The sequence below is a fragment of the Conger conger genome, chromosome 6, assembly GCF_963514075.1.
Source record: "Conger conger chromosome 6, fConCon1.1, whole genome shotgun sequence".
Lineage (NCBI taxonomy): Eukaryota > Metazoa > Chordata > Actinopteri > Anguilliformes > Congridae > Conger > Conger conger.
The window spans coordinates 48,867,146-48,888,776 of NC_083765.1; the positions used below are offsets into that span (position 1 = coordinate 48,867,146).

The 21,631-nt window shown below is 48.0% G+C and overlaps 1 protein-coding gene across 2 annotated transcripts in view; it reads right to left on the reverse strand.

The window, feature by feature from the left end:
• Window positions 1-21,631, reverse strand: part of LOC133131665 (chromodomain-helicase-DNA-binding protein 9-like) — a 61,731-nt gene that overhangs the window by 15,762 nt on the left and 24,338 nt on the right. Inside the window, exons 6-21 of one of the 2 annotated variants that reach the window (XM_061247063.1) lie at window positions 20,500-20,555; window positions 19,368-19,485; window positions 19,116-19,202; window positions 18,417-18,554; window positions 17,210-17,331; window positions 15,504-15,747; window positions 14,577-14,753; window positions 13,342-13,485; window positions 11,814-12,069; window positions 10,490-10,700; window positions 7,662-7,857; window positions 3,276-3,443; window positions 2,682-2,861; window positions 2,197-2,307; window positions 1,190-1,386; window positions 303-502 (exon numbers count right to left, since the gene is read on the reverse strand). In XM_061247063.1, coding sequence (XP_061103047.1) covers window positions 303-502; window positions 1,190-1,386; window positions 2,197-2,307; window positions 2,682-2,861; window positions 3,276-3,443; window positions 7,662-7,857; window positions 10,490-10,700; window positions 11,814-12,069; window positions 13,342-13,485; window positions 14,577-14,753; window positions 15,504-15,747; window positions 17,210-17,331; window positions 18,417-18,554; window positions 19,116-19,202; window positions 19,368-19,485; window positions 20,500-20,555 — 2,605 coding nt within the window. Of the gene's footprint in view, window positions 1-302; window positions 503-1,189; window positions 1,387-2,196; window positions 2,308-2,681; window positions 2,865-3,275; window positions 3,444-7,661; window positions 7,858-10,489; window positions 10,701-11,813; window positions 12,070-13,341; window positions 13,486-14,576; window positions 14,754-15,503; window positions 15,748-17,209; window positions 17,332-18,416; window positions 18,555-19,115; window positions 19,203-19,367; window positions 19,486-20,499; window positions 20,556-21,631 lie in introns of both variants that reach the window. The other variant, XM_061247062.1, reaches the window with a different exon arrangement.

Below are 21,631 nucleotides of genomic sequence, written 5' to 3' on the forward strand. Positions count from 1 at the left end.
AATCAGTCCATCAGGTACCAGCAATTCAATACCGAGGTGGTTCTGCAGGTGGTTCTCGAGGTGGTTCTGCAGGTCTGTGTTTGGGGCAGTATGGGGGTGTGGGTGGGGGTGGGGTGGGGGGTTACCAAGGTGGTTCTGCAGGTGGTTCTCGAGGTGGTTCTGCAGGTCTGTGTTTGGGGCAGTATGGGGTGGGGGTGGAGGACGGCGTTACCGAGGTGGTTCTGCAGGTCTGTGTTTGGGGCAGTACAGGTGAGGGAGGGGGTTACCGAGGTGGTTCTGGAAGTGGTTCTGGAGGGGGTTACCGAGGTGGTTCTGCAGCTCCTTGGCGCGGCCGTCCTCGGTGGGGGCGATCAGGTCCCACATGAAGCTCTTAATCTTGTCGTCCCCGCGGTAGTGCACCAGGCAGTAGGCCAGCAGCGCCCGGCAGATCATCTCCACGTCCCGCTCGCTCAGCTGCCTCTTGAAGCGCCCGTGGAGGAGGATGTCCTTCCAGCGCCCCCACCTGAAACGCCACACCACACCTCAGACACTCAAACGCCACACCACTGATACTCTGAATGTGGGTTAAAAAAAAAAAAAAAATTCATGTTCTCAAATCGATTTCTGAGGTTGACAGTGTGTCTCCACTACCATTAGATGGCGCTGTGTGTCTGCGTAAATCTATGTGTAACAGCAGCACAAGTTTTTACAATCACTTTGACACTGATTTCAGAAGCGTGACACACCCATGCACACAGAGGGAGAGAGAGATAGCGCATGGCTCACAGAGAGAGAGAGAGAGCGAGAGAGAGACAGCGTGTGACTCACAGAAGGAAAGAGAGACAGTGTGTGACTCACAGAAGGAGAGAGAGACAGTGTGTGACTCACAGAGGGAGAGAGAGACAGCGTGTGACTCACAGAAGGAGAGAGAGACAGCGTGTGACTCACAGAGAGAGAGAGAGTGCGTGTGACCCACAGAGAGAGAAAGAGAGAGACAGCGTGTGACTCACAGAGGGAGAGAGAGAGCGTGTGACTCACAGAGGGAGAGAGAGACAGCGTGTGACTCACAGAGGAAGAGAGACAGTGTGTGACTCACAGAGGGAGAGAGAGACAGCGTGTGACTCACAGAGAGAGAGAGAGAGCGTGTGACCGACAGAAGGAGAGAGAGACAGCGTGTGACTCACAGAGAGAGAGACAGCGCGTGACTCACCCGTACACCAGCAGGTTCTTTTCCACGCGGAAGCACTCGGTGCGGCCGTAGCCGTTGAGCCGGTCGTACGGCCGCCTCAGTTTGGGCTTGTCGTCGCCCTCGCTCTCTCCCTCCGACAGCTCGGCCAGCTCGTCTTTGGTGGCGCTGAACGGCCGCGTCTGCTTCCGCACGCGAGGCGTGTCAATCACCAGGCTGTTCTGTGTGCCGGCATGCCCGGGGGGAGAGAGCAAACGTCACATTCCCGTTACAATTACGCACTTCGTAGATGGTCTGGAACACTTTGTAAGCTGTCTGGAACACTTTGTAGGCGGTCTGGAACACTTTGTAGACCTCGGCAAGTTCATATAGCGCATGGCTCTGATTAGTGGAATGAATGTGTGCTATTGATGAATAGCCTTCAAGGAGCACAACTGTAGCACAAAAGTAGTTTGAGTTTGAATTCCTTGGTTATTGACCTGCTTATGGATCACTGGGCCGTATGGATGGAGCACAGATCGAGCTAAAACTAGTCAGTGCCGATGAGCGCAGATCAGACCCTCTTGTAGATAAAGTTAGTAACCGATTCCCTTCGTGGGGTCCCTTACGTGAACCCTCAGGATCGAGTGGACAGCTACACGAACGTTACTGGTGTAGCCAGCTAGCTCATTATAATGTATTATATAACGTTAAATGTGCAGCTGCCTTTTCTTTCTGGTTTTATTATCTAAAATGCACAATTTTTTTTAAAACACAAAATATTTAGACCCGAAAACATGCAGACTTCTACCAAAATTGCAACTGTTTTACCTGGATCAGTGTGGAACACAAATCGAAAGATCCAGGATGATAAGAAAAGCTCATAAATAGGTATGCGTGTGGGCCTTTAAATTGAATGCTATGCAATGCGACTCAAACACGGGTGAAGCACCACCAGATAAAACCTTTGTGAAAGTGGTGAAGAGGGTGCAGAGCAGGGAAACAGCAGACGCTCTGCAGCGGCATCGGTGACCGTGATGACCCTCACTCACTCTGCCGTTCACCATGTCCACGTCGATCTCGGCCTTCTTCGCCCACTTGTCCCAGAAGTTGGGGTCGTCCAGCGAGATGTCCGTCCTGTTTCCGGACGCCACAAAACTAGCCTGGGCGCAGGAAGAAGAAAAAAGAGCGCAGGATGAGTATCGAGCGCTGTTGAAATTCTGATCCAATATACCTGGAGTGGATCACCATTCATAACCACGCAAAAGTTAAAACAGTCCAATGATTATAACTGCATATTACATAAATGCATACTGCCTTTCCTGGCACAGTATTTAAGCGCATATTCCAGGTAAGTGCCGAAAAAACATTTTTATCTGTAATTTTGCAATTATCAGGGGTGACCTACTCTAAACCACTAAGTGATTTCAAGAGCCCACAATGGGATCCGATTTTTGTGTCAAACATTAGTTGATTACAGGGAAGCACTCAATGTAACATCGTTCTGTTATACAACACATGACTTGGTGGGCGGTACCTTGGCGAAGGTGGACCCGCGGCCCTCGCTCTCGATGGTGATGGTCTGGGTGCGGCGCTGGAGGATCTGGTCGATGTCTTCCTCGCAGAACTTGGAGCTCTCGTCCTCCTCGTCCATAATGGCTCCGTATGCCCCGCGTCGCAGAAGGTCCTCGATCTCCCTCTTAGAGAGCTGCTGCTGCTGCTAAGGTTATAACAACGTCAGCACAACGTCAGCACAACATCATAACAACGTTATACCACAACGTCATCTCGATCTCCTGCTTAGAGAGCTGCTGCTGCTGCTAAGGTTATAACAACGTCAGCACAACGTCAGCACATTATACCACAATGTTATACCACAACGGTCATAACAATGTCATCACAACGTCATACCACAGGGCATTCATAGCCTCTGGACTGCTGCAGAAGAGCAGTGAGCACACAACTTCATACACTCACTGAGCACTTTATTAGGAACACCCGTACACCAGCTTGTTAATGTGAACGTATCAGCCAATCACGTGGCAGCAACTCAATGCATAAAAGCATGCATACATGCATGGTCAAGATGTTGAGCAGTTTTTCAGACCCCTGCGGGAATGGGTTGGCTCACCCCGCCCGTGCCGGTCTCCCTCCCGCTCATGCTCTGCAGCACGGCCTTGTCCAGACCCAGCTTCAGGCTGGCGCGGTCGAACATCTCCCGCTCGTACGAGTTCCTTGTCACCAACCGGTACACCTTCACCGCCTTGTTCTGCCCGATCCGGTGGCAGCGCGCCTGGGCCTGCATAGACACACACACACACACACACATACGCACACACACACACACATATACACACATACATACAGAGACACAGACACACACACACATACACACACACAGGCACACACACACACACACATACGCACACACACACATACACACACATATACACACATACATACAGAGACACAGACACACACACACATACACACACAGACACACACACACACATATACACACACACACAGACACACACACACACATACACACACACACACATACACAAACATATACACACACACACACACACGCACATACATACAGAGACACAGACACACACAGACACACACACATACACACACAGACACACACACACACAGATACACACACACAGACACAGACACACACACAGACACACATACACAGACAAATAAAGACACACACATGCACACACACACACACACACACACACACACAGACAGAGACACACACACACATACACACAAATGCACACACACACACACACCCACACACACATACACACACACAGACACACACACACACACACACACACATACACACACACACACATACATAGAGACACAGACACACACACATACACATACACACACACACACAGATACACACACACACCGACACAGACACACACACACAGAAACACACACACACACACACACACACACACATACACAGACAAATAAAGACACACACACACACACAGACATACACACATACACAGGCACAGACACACACACACATACACACACACACACATACACAGACAAATAAAGACACACACATACACAGACACACACACACACACACACATACACACACAGACACACACATACACAGACACACACACACAAACACACACATACACAGACACACACACACAGACACAAACACACACAGACACACACAGACACAAACACAAACACACAGACACAAACACCTTAGTGCACGTATACACACCCAGACACACATTATCAATCACAGTCCTGCATGTGACGTAACATGCCTACATTGTTGAAATGTATCAAGATTTATTTTTCCAAGTAAATAATAGTGGAAACACACAAACCTGCAATCCTTTTACTCAATAAAATGACTAGTTGATAAAGTATTCATATAGTAATAATCAATGCATTCTTTCCCAGTCAAGTTTGGGAACCACTGCTCAGGAGAGCCGTGGACAGTTTTGTTCACAAAATTTTAAACAAGCATCGGACTTTTGGCCATTGCTGCTAACCAACAAAACATGAATTTGAACAAAAAATGTGTCTGTTTTTGAAAGACACCAGCACAACTGAAATCTGCAAGTATCATTGTGTCTCACAAATAAAATATACGTCTTCTACAACTTGAAGTTACATACAGAAAGCTCCAAAGAGGTATTGCATTACATAAAAACTATTTTTTATTTACCAGTAAGCTTCTAAAAGCTAAAATCTCTTTAATTTGTACACAAAGATAGATCAAAATGGAAGCCAGACCGCTGTTGCCAGGCAATCACCAAACGAACCAGTCATCCTCTGAAAGTTAGAACAATCATGCCAGCTGTTCGCCCATCATTAAAATTATATTTGGATTACCAACGGTAACAGCTTGCATGACCAAACTCCCATAACAGCTTAGACCTCCATACCTCCATATCTACCCTACGGGTGCTGATGGTGTCTCATCCCACATTGTGCTGCCATAAACAAGCGGACTTTGGAGTCTAATTTCTGTATTTGTTAATATACACGGGGCCATCCCCAGCCACTGCGAAATGAACAGCGTGTCTGTAATGTCAGTCGCTTTTGATAAAAGCGTCAGCTAAATGACATGTAACCTTACGTAACGTCTGTTTGTGATTCACAATGAAATGAATGTCCCGCAGTTGCCTCTAACGTTTTTGCAAGGAAGTTAAGTTACAGGGCTCACCCCCCAGCAGCACAAATCCAAATTTCAAGCATGATGCAGAAAAAAGGAAGCTTTCCTGACCTTAAACCGCTGATTTTACAAGGATACAGAAAATCAGAAGATACAGCATTTTGGGAATGCCTCTAAGGCCTATAAATATAACTGCCCTATTCAGGAAATATTCTGGGGAACCTGCAGTTTAGCATGAGAAGGTAGAAAAGTAGCCTATAAGAGTCTATGAAGAAGCATTGATGGAGAGTTCCAAGCTGGGTTCCTTAAACAGAGGAAATTAGGAAATTATTTATTTCTTCAATTTTGTTACAAGGCAAAAAAAAAGTATGTACTCAGTCCCCTTCACTTCAGACAGACCAGTTGGAGTTTCCCAAATGCCATTTAAAGGGCATGATGATGAAAACGCTATCTTACAATTTAACTCTCTGGGCAGAACTCCAAGCACTACGTCTACCAGGCACTGCTCATCACCTGGCTAATACCATCCTTAAGGTGAAGCATGATGGTGGCAGCATCATGCTATGGAGGTGCTTCTCAGTGGCAGGGACAGGGTGTCTGGTCAGAATAGAGGGATGCATGAATGCAGCCAAATACAGAGAGGTCCTTGAATACAACCTGCTCCAGAGTGCATGTGACCTCAGACTGGGGCGATGGTTCACCTTTCAGCACAAGAATGACCCGAAGCATACAGCCAGGATAGCCTACCAACTTATTTTAGAATTAGTTTCTAGAAACAGAATAGAAAAAATATCCAGAACAGCGGTGCAAAAGCACTGAAGCAAAACCCCTATCCTCGGTGCTATTTGTATATGGTGCAACCCAAACAGGCCACTGTGAAAATAATTAATCCTCCTTTCCTCCACTCATATCCACCCCCATTACCTCAGGATAGGAGAAGGAGAAAATGAGAATTTTAGGTAACAATTGGAAACTTGTTTTATATCATTACTATTTTCACAGTGCACATGCATGTCCATTATAGAGAAGCAGGCTGAAGAAAATAAAGCAGGCCGTTCAAACAGTCAGCTAAAGGGCCATGTTGTCTCACATCATTCATTACATTACATTAATGGCATTAATGGCATTTGGCAGACACTCTTCTCCAGAGCGACATACAGTTGATTAGACTAAGCAGGAGACAGTCCTCCCCTGTATCAATGCAGGGTTAAGGGCCTTCCTCAAGGGCCCAGTGGCTTTGCGGATCTTATTGTATACACTGGGATTAGAACCACCGACCGACGTGTCCCAGTCATGTACCTTAACCACTACGCTACAGGCCGCCCCATTCACTGTAGAGGAGCAACCTGGGCTTCCTCAGATATTCATAAATTCGCTTCATGATCGGGGAGGCAGGGGAACAATCTAACACTTAGGTTTTCGCATAATGAAAAATATATATACAACATATAAGAGCACCTGCCGACTACAGGGCAAGTTGAAACCGCTCTGGGGCATGTTGAAACAGCGTCGGAAAATGAAATTGAAAAAATGCTTTGTTTTAATACAAGTCAAAGGCTGGTGAATCCAACACGTCTTACCATTTACATGCGCATATGAGCATTATCTGCATGGACGTTTAATCCAGCAACCAATTCCGAATGCAGTTTATTTTTAGTTTATTGCGAGATTAGATGAGTTGTGGTTTCGCATTATGTCTCTTGTCCGCATTATGAGAGAAAGAGACAGAATTTGTGCCCCTTACAAAGAAATCCACGTTCAAAAGTTTTTATCTGAGTTGTGTATAAATAGAAACAAGACGGAGAATCAAATGGAACAGGAAACCACTGTAGTTTTCCCAGGGAAACCCAGCTTCAAAGAGCAAGCATGGCATTCCAAATAATTACCTGGTACACACAATTACAATACTTAAAAGGATACTCTCACATTTCAATGAGTTGCAGACTGTTACGATTATATAGCATTGAAATAGAAGTTTTAGCTGTAGCTCAGATTTTAGTAATTCCTCTCCTGAATCTGAACAGGATTTTTCCTAATTCTGTATGTAAAAAAACTACTTTGCTTTAGTTAACCAATTACCTTTTACCTCTGCAAGTAGGGACCGCCTACTTGTAAGCAAACAACAGAGTAATGGCTACAAAGAAGGGCAGTCTCCCAACAGATCCAGCCGTACCAACCAATTTTTGTGAAGCTTAGCAAACAAGTACATTCTCTCCCAAACAGCGGATACTGAAAAGACTTACAGAGCAGGTAAAACTCTGAGCCTGACTAGAGCGCACGTTTATAACTGTCCTGGGCCTGATCGGGCCTTCATAAGGTTTTATAGGGTCACCGTACCTGCAGGTCGTTCTGGGGGTTCCAGTCCGAGTCGAAGATGATGCAGGTGTCGGCCGCGGTCAGGTTGATGCCCAGGCCGCCGGCGCGGGTGCAGAGCAGGAAGACAAAGCGGTCCGAGTCGGGCTTGCTGAAGCGGTCGATGGCGGCCTGACGCAGGTTCCCCCGCACGCGGCCGTCAATGCGCTCGTACAGGTACCTGCCACACATCACCACGCCGTTATAAACCGTTTACTGGAGAATTAACAATGAAGCGTGCTATCCCACAACCCGCTCCTGTTACAGGTGCATGCACTCTCCGTTTAAATGTGTTCTTATGGAGGCAATGTAGATTCATTCATTCATTCATTATCCTAACCCGCTTATCCTGAACAGGGTCGCAGGGGGGCTGGAGCCTATCCCAGCATACATTGGGTGAAAGGCAGGAATACACCCTGGACAGGTCGCCAGTCCATTGCAGGGCACACACACCATTCATTCACTCACACCTACAGGCAAATTAGACTCTCTAATCAGCCTAAACTGCATGTCTTTGGACTGTGGGAGGAAACCGGAGTACCCGGAGGAAACCCATGCAAACACGGGGAGAACATGCAAACTCCACACAGAGAGGCCCTGGCCGACGGGGATTCGAACCCAGGATCTCCTTGCTGTGAGGCGGCAGTGCTACCCACTGCACCATCCGTGCCGCCTGATTAGAAGTTGAGCATCTAAAGTTGGTTTGTTGTCTTATTTGATCATCCATCCATCCATCCATCCATTATCTGAACCCGCTTATCCTGATCAGGGTCGCAGGGGGGCTGGAGCCTATCCCAGCATACATTGGGCGAAAGGCAGGAATACACCCTGGACAGGTCGCCAGTCTATCACAGGGCACACACACCATTCACTCACACACTCATACACACGGGCAATTTAGACTCTCCAATCAGCCTAACGTGCATGTCTTTGGACTGTGGGAGGAAACCGGAGTACCCGGAGGAAACCCACGCAGACACGGGGAGAACATGCAAACTCCGCACAGAGAGGCCCTGGCCGACGGGGATTCGAACCCAGGATCTCCTTGCTGTGAGGCGGCAGTGCTACCCACTGCACCATCCGTGCCGCCTGATTAGAAGTTGAGCATCTAAAGTTGGTTTGTTGTCTTATTTGATCATCCTTTCAGCAAAAAAAAATGCTGCTGCTGCAAGACTCATTAACTTGTTCATCACCTAGTTATATACTGATAATAAGAGCTGCAGGAGCCTCGTGCATTAGCAATGGGAAATGGATCCAGTCTCGGAGCTTTTACGACACCTTGAAGCCCAGCTCTCAGTAATGGATGTGTTGAATTTTCATACATATCACGCAACAGCACGCCCGAGATTATAAGCGAACCTTTTTGGTAATGATTCACCGTGGTAATCCTGTAAACCTGCAAACCATGTGAAATTCCACATCTAAATCATCCCCACATTGGTTTTCTTTGGGGCTGAGCTGACACAATTTGAAATGAAAGAGAATCGGGTCAGATGCACGGTTCGTCCCGTCACGCGTGCTGTCCTCACGTTCATTTCCTCCAGGCCTCGGGGCAGCGGAACTCTCCCACGAACCACCTCTCTCCCCCGGAGCCTCCGCCTGCCCCCCTCCCCTGTACCTACACCCCCACCCCCTCCTGCCCCCCCTACCCCCCATACCTACACCCCCGCCCCTGCTGTGGCCCAGCCTGCTTCCTAAAGCCCTACTACCCCCCTACTACCCCCCTCCCTCCCCGTACCTACACCCCGGCCCCCTCCTGCCCCCCTCCCCCTGTACCTACACCCCCGCCCCCTCCCCTCCATACCTACACCACCCCCCGTCCTGACCCCCTCCCTCCATACCTACACCCCCGCCCCTGCTGTGGCCCAGCCTGCTTCCTAAAGCCCTCCTGCCCCCCTCCTGTTCTTCACCGGGGAGGCCCAAGGGGACAGAAACCTCCAGCTGAACCCAGCCAGGCTCTGCTCCGCACGCTGTACACATTTATATACTTTCTTTTCTCCACTAACTGCCAACGCCAGGAGAAAGAATATCTGGGAATCAAAGAGAAGGGCAGGAGGGCTGAAGGGGCCCTGATCATCAGTGATGTGTTACCAGTCCTCCCACAATGTATACTCAGAGCACATATTACATGCAATGGTAGACATTTTTATAAAACAATTTCAAGACCAGGATTTTTCAAGTTGCCAACTTTGGTGCTGGAGAGCCTACATTTTTTTTTTATTTGACAAAAACTTCAATCAATGGACCTCAATCAATCAATATATTACTTATAATTCAGAGCTTAGAAAAAGCTTAGGGATTTATCCAGCGTTTTTGCGGTGGTCCCATTGTGTTTCTAAGCCCACCAGACACAGCCAGGAATCTGTATCCACTCCAATACAATATCTGTTGAGTGAGGAAAAAAATACTCGCTTCCACTGTGCTTGAGCATCTGTAACCTAGCTTTAGTAATATTTCGAGTTATTCTGCAAACCCCCAAGGGTTACCTTTCAGAAGAGACCAGGGTTGTGCCTGTAGTCAAAAGGGTTCAAGAGTAGTAACCATTTTATTTTTGGTATGTCACTTGTGTTAAGAAAATGAGATACTTAAGCAGCTAATCTTGACGCTAACAACTATGAATCCAGCTCTAAAAGAGAGCGTACCAGCAAAACTAATCGCCCGTGGCATTTTTTTCAAAATGTGTTGGCTTCTGTAATGACATAAGCGGGAAACTTGACTAAGGAAGCATCTGGCCCTCTGCTGTCCACGTCCGGTTGGCGGATGTGAGCGGTGTGATGTGAGTGTGAGGGACGCTTGCAGCCCGCGGTCGCTACCTTCTCTGGATGAGGAAGTCCTCTAGGATGTCGAGGCAGCGCACCATCTGGGAGAAGATCAGGACCTTGTGGCCCCCGGCCTTCATCTTCGGCAGCAGCTTGTCGATGAGCACCAGCTTCCCCGCCGACTGCACCATGGCCTGCAGGTGGAAGTCTGGCGCGGTGGGGCTGTGCACCTCGCGGAAGTCCTCCAGGATCTTCTCCTCAGCTCCTGCCCGACAGGAGGAAGGAAAGGCTCCTCAATAAACCGGCTTTAAGCTTTGAATTCAAGTTTGCCCTGCCGTTTATATATAGATTTTTTTCACTGCAATTGAATATTTTTGGAACCTGCACTAAACACCATGTACGATGGTACAACTGTAATCATTGTATTATTAATAGGGTCGGACCAACTTCATGAATTTAAAAACTTGAATCTGTGGAGAAGTTAATAATGTGACTTGTGCCACTTGACATGCAACCATGAGACTCGACAAAGCACCAAAGACTCTGCACCAGCGATGAACCAGCTATGAACTATGAACTCATGAATTTCAGTCAATTTGGTGCATTGTAAGAGCATGACTTAAGCACACATGGAACAATCTCTCAGCACCAATCAATGCATTGAGGTAAAATCTCACTCAAATGACAGCCACCAAATGGCATCTTCTATATGTTGCATATCAATATTTTAAGAAGTTTGATAACTAGCTCAGGTTCAGGCTCTGTATTTCAAGGCTTTGGAACATCCATCTGCTCAAGGAACATTATCCAGCCATTTCTTACTATTTTCTGTGATGGATTGACAGGGCATGACTAGAGTTCAGAAAATGATAAAGAGCAGTGTCAGGTACACTCTGTTTCATGCACCCAAACAATCATCTTTAATTCGGAGAGTGAGCAGGAGCAGAAATGGACTATGCAGGAGAGTGACCAGGAGTAGAAACGGACAATTAATGGGAGGGGCTTCTTGTCTCAACCTTACGTGGGGGCTGCTGAATTGCGCAACGCCACTGGTTAGACTGTGTATACTGCCAGTCTATGGCAAGCGCTAGGAGCAGTGTGTTGGCTGTGTCATTAGTGTTACCTTTGATGAGGTAGGGGTGGTTACAGCAGTGTTCAGCAGTGTTGGGTAGTGTTAGGTACCTTTGATGAGGTAGGGGTGGTTACAGTAGTGTTGGGTACCTTTGATGAAATAGGGGTGGTTACAGTAGTGTTGTTTAGTGTTGGGTACCTTTGATGAGATAGGGGTGGTCACAGCAGTGTTCAGTAGTGTTGGGTAGACTTGGGTACCTTTGATGAGGTAGGGGTGGTTACAGTAGTGTTGGTTAGTGTTGGGTACCTTTGATGAGGTAGGGGTGGTTACAGCACTTGCGTAGCTCCATCATGGTGTTGACCAGGTTGGGCACGTTGGCCTGGCCGGCACCCTTGGCCAGGAAGGAGAAGTTCTTCTCCAGGATGGCGCGGTAGTACTTCTTCTGGATGTTGGTGAGCTCCACCTCGATGATGGTCTCCTCCTTGGGCGCCAGCTTCTTCTCCACGTCCTCCTTCAGCCTCCTCAGCATCATGGGCTTCAGGATGCCCTGGAGCTTCTGGACCTGCACGCACGGAGAGATAACACAAGGCCAAGGTCATCGAGCAACGTGTGGCCGTAGTCTGACGTCATCGTCGTAAACTAAATGAAACCTGCCCGTGAATAAATGGACAAATGCAAACATGCTATGTGAATGATTACTGTTGAGCTATTCTGTTCCACCGTTTTGATGATGACACACCTGGTCTTTCCTTTGAAACACTGAGAGCAGGAGTGTGCAGAACGCGTATGTGTCTTCCTTAGCTTTTCCAAAATTAACTTCTCTACAGGACAGCAGTAGAGGATGCCCCACCCATTAGCATCAGAGGCCAACGAAATCAGAGGTAAAATGTGTGCTGTATGGCCTATTACAAACTACCTATTATCATGAGCACCGGTGTACAAGAGACCTGTCTTCAACAGAGTGCACACAAGGAGACCCCAAGACATGTTTGCACATTCAACTCTTACTCTTACTGAGACCCTTAACTCAACATGAATGTTGAAAGCCTCTGAAGAACAACAGAAAGCTCATTATGACTGGTGAATAAGGACAGTAGCACCCGGAGTAGTACTATTTTCTTACTTTAGATGTGAAATTGAGGAAGGAAACCCTCCTTTATTTAATCTAAAAGAATTACAAATCACACATGTCAAGACACATACGCTGCAAAGCTTAATCGCTGAGTTTATATCTCTCTGCCAAATGAGTGACAGAGTTGGAAAGCTACATCGCTTGCAGTTCAACTAGACTAGCCGGACCTCCTGCCCCAGATGTTGTACATTTGCTCGCCAAGAAGATGCTGGACACCCCTTCTGCACACGAGGCTTCTGGGTGAGCGTGTATCGAGTGTTACTGTAGCAGTTACTGTATCGGTCGGGATTGGATGAGGATGATAGTGTACACTTCCCAAGATCCCACAGGGAGCCCCAGCGTGACGTCTAGTTGCCGTTAAACCAATACTGTAACGCAGAGAGTTATCTGGTAAGATATTTCAGATAACAGCAATTTTGTGAGACTGATTACTTTGCAGTTATACTGCTACATAACATTAGCTGGCACAATACATGACGATTATTAGCACCCAACGTTGTATGTATCAATCCTAGCAATCTACACATAGCGTGTATGTAGGGGCGTATTCCACACAATTTGGGCCCCGTGTGAGGACTGAGACGTATAAATTTCTCATAGTCATCCTCACTATTTTGAAGAGTGTAAAATCCCCACGTTATTTGGTGGCCCGTGAGAGGACCCTACACTTGGGTGAGGCCGGGCGGCCGGGAGAGCCCCCACCTGCTCCTCAGTCTTCAGGTCGCCGAACTCCTGCAGGAAGGTGGTCTCCGAGGGGAAGTGGGCGGGCTCCAGGAAGTGCAGCAGGCTGAAGAGCTCCTCTACCGTGTTCTGGAGAGGAGTCCCCGTCAGGAGGACCTTGTGCTCCTACAGAGGAACGGCAACAGTTACCAAAGGCCTGAGCCCGACCGAGCGTGGCCAAAACCCAGAACCAAGGGTTAATTCTGACACTTTGAGACCATACCGCCCTCGAACGAGACCCATCACTCCCTTCTGTCTGGAGTCAGGACTGTGTTCCAGGCAGTAAGGGGAAAAGCCTCAGATTTGACGTTGCTGAAATTGGCAGGGACGTGTTTAATCTCTCAATGCTAAATGCAACCAATACAGGGACCATAATGAGTGCACCTTCAAGAATTACTGTACAAACACTTGACAAGAGTCATAGGTGAAGATTAATTAAACTAAACTGATTACAGTAGTTCATGAGAGATTTTCTAGTAAGACTTGCATATAGAAGTACACTGCGGAGGCTGTGATTTGGAGTATTAGGGCAGGATTGTGGCCAACCAGTACAGACCAGGGGCGGTTTGTATGAGAAAGCTGCCATGTAGCAGTGGGTCTAGGCCCTGGGGAATAGGCTGGATCAGGATCCAAGTGGTAAAACAGGTGGACATATATGCTCATGTCTGAAAGGTCAGGCCCTTTTCTGTCCCATTTACTAAATCTACAATCACTGGTGGATGAGGTCAGGATCTTGCTGTCGTTAGCTTATAATCGGTAATGAAATGTGGGATGTCAAGGTCTTGGGCATGAAGTCACTGGTGTCAGTGCTGGGGGAGGGATGGCCTGGGCACCCTGGGGGTAATCAGTGGGACGCTGTGCTTAGAGGTGGTTCATGAGCTTGAATGGGTTAGGGAGAGCGAGCAGTACCAGGGCCTGAGCATAATTGGTCAGGGAGAGCAAGTGGTACCAGGGCCTGAGTGTGATGGGTTATGGGGAGCGGTACAAGGGCCTGAGTGTGATGGGTTAAGGGGAGCGGTACCAGGGCCTGAGTGTGATGGGTTATGGGGAGCGGTACCAGGGCCTGAGTGTGATGGGTTAGGGGGGGTGAGCAGTACCAGGGCCTGAGTGTGATGGGTTAGGGGGGGTGAGCAGTACCAGGGCCTGAGTGTGATGGGTTAGGGGGGGTGAACAGTACCAGGTTCAGGAGTGAAATGGGTCAGGGGAGTGAGCAGTACCAGGTTCATGAGCTTGAAGCCCTCCAGTAGTTTGCAGTTCTTGTTCTTGAGACGGTGGGCCTCGTCGATGATCACGCAGCGCCACTCGATGGCGTTCAGCTCGGGGCAGCCGCCCAGGATCATCTCGAAGGTGGTGATGATGGCCTGGAACCTGTAGGCCCCGCGAACCACGCGGCCCTTTGGGGAAACAGGACGGGAGAGGAGCGCCGTCAACTCACCGGCCCCTACTGATCTCATTCTGCCCTCACTGGCTCCTACTGATCTTATTCTGCAGAGCTGGCCCCCTACTGATCTCATTCTGCACTCACTGGCCCCTACTGATCTCATTCTGCTGAGCTGGCCCCTACTGATCTCATTCTGCAGAGCTCACCATAAGCACTATAGAAAGTCCAAAACAATCACATATGCCAGTGAAGTCGGGAAAACGTCCTTCCTTTCTTGGCGAGCATACAGTAGCACAATTGTGACTTGCCATCGAGTCACAATTATGCTACTGTATGCTCCAAAAAGTGAAGTTTATTCAGTTGTATCCTATTATTTACTAGAAAATAGTTTTACAGTGTAGGATTTCATAATATTTATTATAGGTCGCTCAGGATGAAGATATCAATGCTGTAATACTGGATACACTTTGCTAGACATAGAAATTGCTAATAGAAGATTTACAAAAAATGCTGCATTTCTAGTGTTAAACCACATAGCTCTTAAGCCTCCCCGCTAAAGCCTCTGCCTACATTAAGCAGCTCTGCCTGACAGCCCCCGACACTCAGGCCCCTTCATGCCACTGGCTGAAGCATTCGCACTTGTGACAAGCGTTCACAAAACTTTGCAGGCTGATTTCTCAAATTCACTTCTGTCAGATACATACTGTCCTATCTCCATATCCGTATCTCCAAAAGGAATGGGCCAATCACGGGCGGCCGGTACCTGGGCGTCTCTGGAGTACATCTCGTACTGCTGCAGCATCTGCCGGCTGACGCCGCTGCCGTGGTACACGATGACGTTGAGCTGGGTCCAGGTGCGGAACTCGCGCTCCCAGTTGGTGATGGTGGATAGCGGGGCGATGATGAGGAAGGGGCCGCGGATCCCGACGCGGTGGATCTCCTCCAGGAATGTGATGGACTGGATGGTCTTCCCCAGGCCCATTTCATCAGCCAGGATGCAGTTCCGCCTGCGTGTGTGTGTGTGTGGGGGGGTGGAGAGGCTCGTTAAGAACGTCCCCCCCAGTTCCACTGAGGAAATATCACCCGCCCACTCCCTTTGCCTCCCATGTGCTTGGCTGGTGCTTTGGTGCCGGTTTGAGAGTTAGACCTGTGTTCGCGTGGGGGCGTGAGCCATGTCACAAAACTTTTCACATCGAGTGATGTTAAGCCTGCTGTGACCCAAAACCTGACAGATCGCCTTTACTTAAACAACCCGTATGAACTAACCTTGTCTGCATCGTGGCTACACTGCAGTCCATAAGTATTTGGACAGTGGTACAATTTAAAGAATAAAAATGTGGTATTTCGACAGTGGTAAAAAATGGAAAGAATTGAAATTGAATTTAAAGAAACAATTTTAAGAATTGAAATTGTACCACTGTCCGAATACTTATGGACTGCACCGCACGTAATGGGGGGTAAGTTTGCTATGGGTTTCAGACAGATGTGATGAGCTCGCTGGGATAAAAGCCTGTGGTGCCCGCCTGAGTGAGCCAGCTGTGCACTCCCACTCAACCGCAGAGACTCACGCCCCCGACCTCAACTTCAGCATTCTGCGACTCATCGCTTCTCATTTCAAGTGTTCCGAGGAAAGAGCGGACTTAGCGGCTACTCCTCCACAGCTCACGCCAGTCTGTGTTTATACAGACACACACGCGGCCTCAGGCTGTGGCTCCCAGACCTCTCCTCGGGTACCCCCAGGTGAGCTGCCCCAGGTGAGGTGCCCCAGGAAAGCGGCCCCAGGAGAGCTTCAAAGGGAACACATCAAACACCTGGATCTGGCTTTGGGGGCATCGGAGGAGAGGTTTGGGATCCGCCGGTCTATAGTATTCCACCGCACGCCGTACTCACAGCGACTGTGTGTGTTTTTTTAAGCCGGGAGGAGGCTGGCCCTGCCTCCACAGTGCCTAACAGCAGTTAATTGCCGGCAGCCTCCCCTGGCTGTCAAAACAGGCTGTGATACAGGTGAGCTGCGCTATTCAACAGGAGTCGACACCACGCCAAGAGCTGGCGCATCTAAAGGTATTTACCACGGAATTTCAGTCACGAGAAAAAAAGGCACTTTTCGCACTTTCACAACAGCTGTCGTGCTTCAAGAGAACCGAGCAGCCATTACAAATTCTCTTTTGACTTTACAAAAAAAAGACAAGCTATCCTCGCCAATCCTTCAGTGCTTCTTTCACTGTGCAGCAAGTGTAGAGCAGGCCATGGTAGAGTGCTGTAACTACACGCCCTGGAGTGAGACCGCATGTGTAGGGGAGGCCTTGGTTGAGAGCTGGGACTATGGAGTGAGATCGCGTGTGTAGAGGCCTTGGTTGAGAGCTGGGACTATGGAGTGAGACCGCATGTGTAGAGGCCTTGGTCGAGTGCTGGGACTATGGAGGGGGACTTGGAGAGTGGGGCATCAGGCTGGCCGCCCGCTCCACTGACCTGTTGTACCAGTTGAAGAGGAGCCAGTTCAGGCCCTCCAGCTGGTAGTCCCTGAGGGTGTTGCCGTTGCAGTACTGTCGCGACTGCTCTCGCTTCTTCCAGTGGCCGGCGGGCGGTCTCTCCTGCGGGACAGACAGACACAGGCTCGTGGGTCAGGCCTCTGTCACTGACCGAAACTGAGCCCCGGTGTAGCCACGATAAGATCCACACAGCCGTCGGGCCCTTGAGTAAGGCCCTAAACCCCGCAATGCTCCGGGGGGGGGGTTGTCTCCTGCTTAGTCTAATCAACTGTAAGTTGTTTGGGTAAAAGTTTCAGCCAAATGACATGTAATGTAATGTAAACGGCGTTGCACCAGACAGAGCTGCACAGCTTTGTGTATGCACACTACACTTGGCTGGACTTGAGACGCCACGCTTCTGGGACCTGTGGAACCATTTGTTATCATTCAGATCCTAAATGAAACCAACAAGTTTAAAAAAGCAATTTCAGTCACCTTCCCTGAACTAAATATCGACACCTTCCCTGTATGCCAACATCGCTGTAAATCACTGTGCCTAATTACGCAAACTGAACTTCAGTCATTTTTATTTTGATATACCGTAGAGGGAATAAGGGGCAATTTTAAAGCAGTGAATCATCTAAAAAACAAGGAACAAACGGATTAATAAATAATTGTTTGCATAAAAAATAAGCTGTGGCAGAGAATATCCCTGTGCCCACTGAACACAGCTGAGTGCCCTGAGGGGGGCGTGTGTCCCAGTCTGGGGTCTCTGTGGAGGGGGAGCGGGGTGAACAGTTTGGGGTCTCTGTGGAGGGGGGAGCGGGGGTGAACAGTTTGGGGTCTCTGTGGAGAGGGGAGCGGGGTGAACAGTTTGGGGTCTCTGTGGAGGGGGGAGCGGGGTGAACAGTTTGGAGTCTCTGTGGAGGGGGGAGCGGGGTGAACAGTTTGGAGTCTCTGTGGAGGGGGGAGCGGGGTGAACAGTCTGGGGTCTCTGTGGAGGGGGGAGCGGGGTGAACAGTTTGGGGTCTCTGTGGAGAGGGGAGCGGGGTGAACAGTTTGGGGTCTCTGTGGAGGGGGGAGCGGGGTGAACAGTTTGGGGTCTCTGTGGAGAGGGGAGCGGGGTGAACAGTCTGGGGTCTCTGTGGAGAGGGGAGCGGGGTGAACAGTCTCGGGTCTCTGTGGAGAGGGGAGCGGGGTGAACTCACCACCCTGAGGGAGTCTGGCTGAGCTGCCTGCAGCTGGTCAAACTCCTCGATCTTGCTCTGGTCCACATCCTCCTTCAGCTCCCAGGTGCTGTCCTCATACGGCAGGGAGCACCACTTCACCAGGTAATACACCACTGGCTGTGGAGAGAGACACACACATGCACGTATGCACGCATACACACATACACACACACACATACACACACAGAACAGCGCAAAATGAGCAAGGGTAGAACAGATAAGATTTGTTCTTAATATAGGCCCTCCCATTAGATGCTAGCATGTGAAGGGGCGGAGCTTCTTGAGTTGTCTGCCTGAACTACCTCCACAGGCTTCACATCATTAATTCAGGAATGACCATTTTCATGAAACCAGTTCAAACCCCGTTCCACAGTTTTCCATAGTTTTCCCTCTCCTGGAGAGAACAGGCATTCAACAACATTCAGTTTTTGCGAGGGTTCGTTATTAATGTACATAATAAGCTGATGCTATGTGCAGACGGCTCTTGTCAAGGTCTTAGCTTTGTCCCGAAAAAGTGTTCCAAGGGCTGAACACTTGAGAGAAACTTTCCATTTTCGACGGATTGTGTTTCGTCTATCAGTTGCACTGCCTGGATTTTCTTTTCACTTGAATGCTTGAATGCTTGAATGCACTCAGACAATAACTGTGGGCAAATAAACAGTATCATAGCCCTGTTACCTCTCCGGTGTCCTTATCCTCACAGTACGACACCTCGAGCACTCGATCCACTTCCAGGTAATCAGGGTTAAAGGGCTCGTCTTCCATCTGAAAGACAGGACGGTATTCATCAGGATCCCTCGCTGTTTATGTCTTTTTACTTCAGTAAACAAGCAAGTGTTTTTTTCTGATTGACACTGATATTGTCTGATAAACAGACACACAAATGCACGCACACACACACACACACACACACACAGCAGTTTGCCTTACGTCAGCAAAGAAGTGCGCTCTCTGTGCTTGTTTAAACTTAAAGCGTTTGATCTTCTGCTGGATTCTCTTGTCCTTCACCAGCTGCTGTTCCGTAGCCCACTCACAGTGCAAATAGGAGCTGAAAGAGAGACAGAGGGTGAACACAGGAAACAGGCATGGAACACAGAGACAGAGGGACAGAACACAGAGACAGAGGAATGGAACACAGAGACAGAGGGACGGAACACAGAGACAGAGGAATGGAACACAGAGACAGAGGAATGGAACACAGATACAGAGGGACGGAACACAGAGACAGAGGGACAGAACACAGAGACAGAGGAATGGAACACAGAGACAGAGGAATGGAACACAGAGACAGAGGGACGGAACACAGAGACAGAGGGACGGAACACAGAGACAGAGGGAACAGGGATAGAGGGAGGAACCAAAAAGAGGCAAGGAACACAGAGAAAAACAGGGGACACAGGCACTGAGCACAAGGGGTGGAGAACACAGAGTAAAAATGTATCTTCAATAAATTAAGAGAATTCTGCTGTTTAATGAAAGCTTCGAGCACGCTATATAAATATAGACATACACTTTATTAGGTAGACCTGCAAACCAGCTCGTTAATGCAAATATCTCAGCAGCAACTCAATGCAAAAAAGCATGCAGAAATGGTCTGGAGGTTCAGTTGTTGTTCAGACCAACATCAGAATGTGGAAGAAATGGGATTTTCGCACAAAACAGTCTCTAGAGCTAACAGAGAATGGTGCGAAAAACAAAAAAAACATCCAGTGAGCCGCAGTTCTGTAACAATGCTTTGAGAGAGGTCAGAGGAGAAGGGCCAGACTGGTCAAAGCTGACAGGAAGGCAACAGTGATGTAAATAACCGCACATTACAACAGTGGTATTCAGAAGAGCATCTCTGAACACATCAAACCATGAAGTATATGGGCTACAGCAGCAGAAGACCACACGTGGTTCCAATGCTGTCAGCCAAGAACAGGAAACTGAGGTGACAGGCCCACCAAAACTGGACACTTGAAGATTGGAAAAACATTACCTGGTCTGACGAATCTCATTTTTAACAATCTCTAAAAGGATAATTACTTCGCAACTTTACTCCAAAAACAAAAGAAAGACTTACTAGTTTTTGTATTTAACATAGAACTCCTCAACTTCCACCACAACTCCAGGAGAGACCTGCGGGAGAAAATTTGTATTTTATAAATAAACATTACTACGTTCTACTATACTATAGCAATCTACCATAATGTGCTTTACACAAAGAATCGAAAAATAAATTCATGCATTTGAGTCATGCGACTTCTTGGTGGCGGCCATGTTGATGACTCAGTTGCGCACCCTTGCAGTGGTCAGTAGATTTACATCACACCAGGACGCTCACGGTGTGGCAGAACACTCGCTGTGCTCACTGGAGGTGTTACACATTCTACCCTCTGCTGCCAGCTACAAATTCACAATACTCAGATGCTGTATATTATTTTTACTGTATACAGTTATTTTATCCACCACTTGTCTTTCTTATACCGGTGAGAGCACCCGTTTGCTCACTTTCATAATGACATTTTAGTGAATTTCCTGTCTACAAGAACCTACATCCACTGATGGCTAGTATCACTCGCAGTGACATTTGATAACTGCAAGTCTTGCTACTGGCAGAGAGCATGCTTGTTGTGCAACCTTGCGGTAACTGCTAACCAAGTTTATAACCAAAGACAGGTGAGCTGAGCAGAATCACACCTTCTTGTGCAAGGAGCTTATAAATCAGTTGTCAGCCTGTAAATCAGTTGTTCATATATTGCTTGAAAGGTGCTATATAAATTAAGATATTATCACAAGGCATCAGCACTAAGGAAAAGGATGGGAACCAATAACATTTGTAAACATAACGATATCAATAAAACATGCTGATATTGCTTACAAAAACAAGTATCTCCACCTGCCTAAACTAATAACTCCCAGGTAGTACGATGAGAAAACTATAAATCCCCAAATGGTAAATTAAAAAACAAGGCAGCTAAATTGCAGTATGTTTACAAACATGAGATTGCCGTTGCATTTATGAATGATGACTGAATCATAAGCAACTTTCACTACTGAACTTTAGATGATATACAGCAAATAGGAAATTCTCAAAACCTAGATGATTTTTTGGGAATCATGCATGGAAATGTTTTTTTTTTATATTTAATGTGCAACATGAAAGAAAAGTGAAGGGTGTTTCCTTAGGATGAACGCAGTATAATGGTATGCTG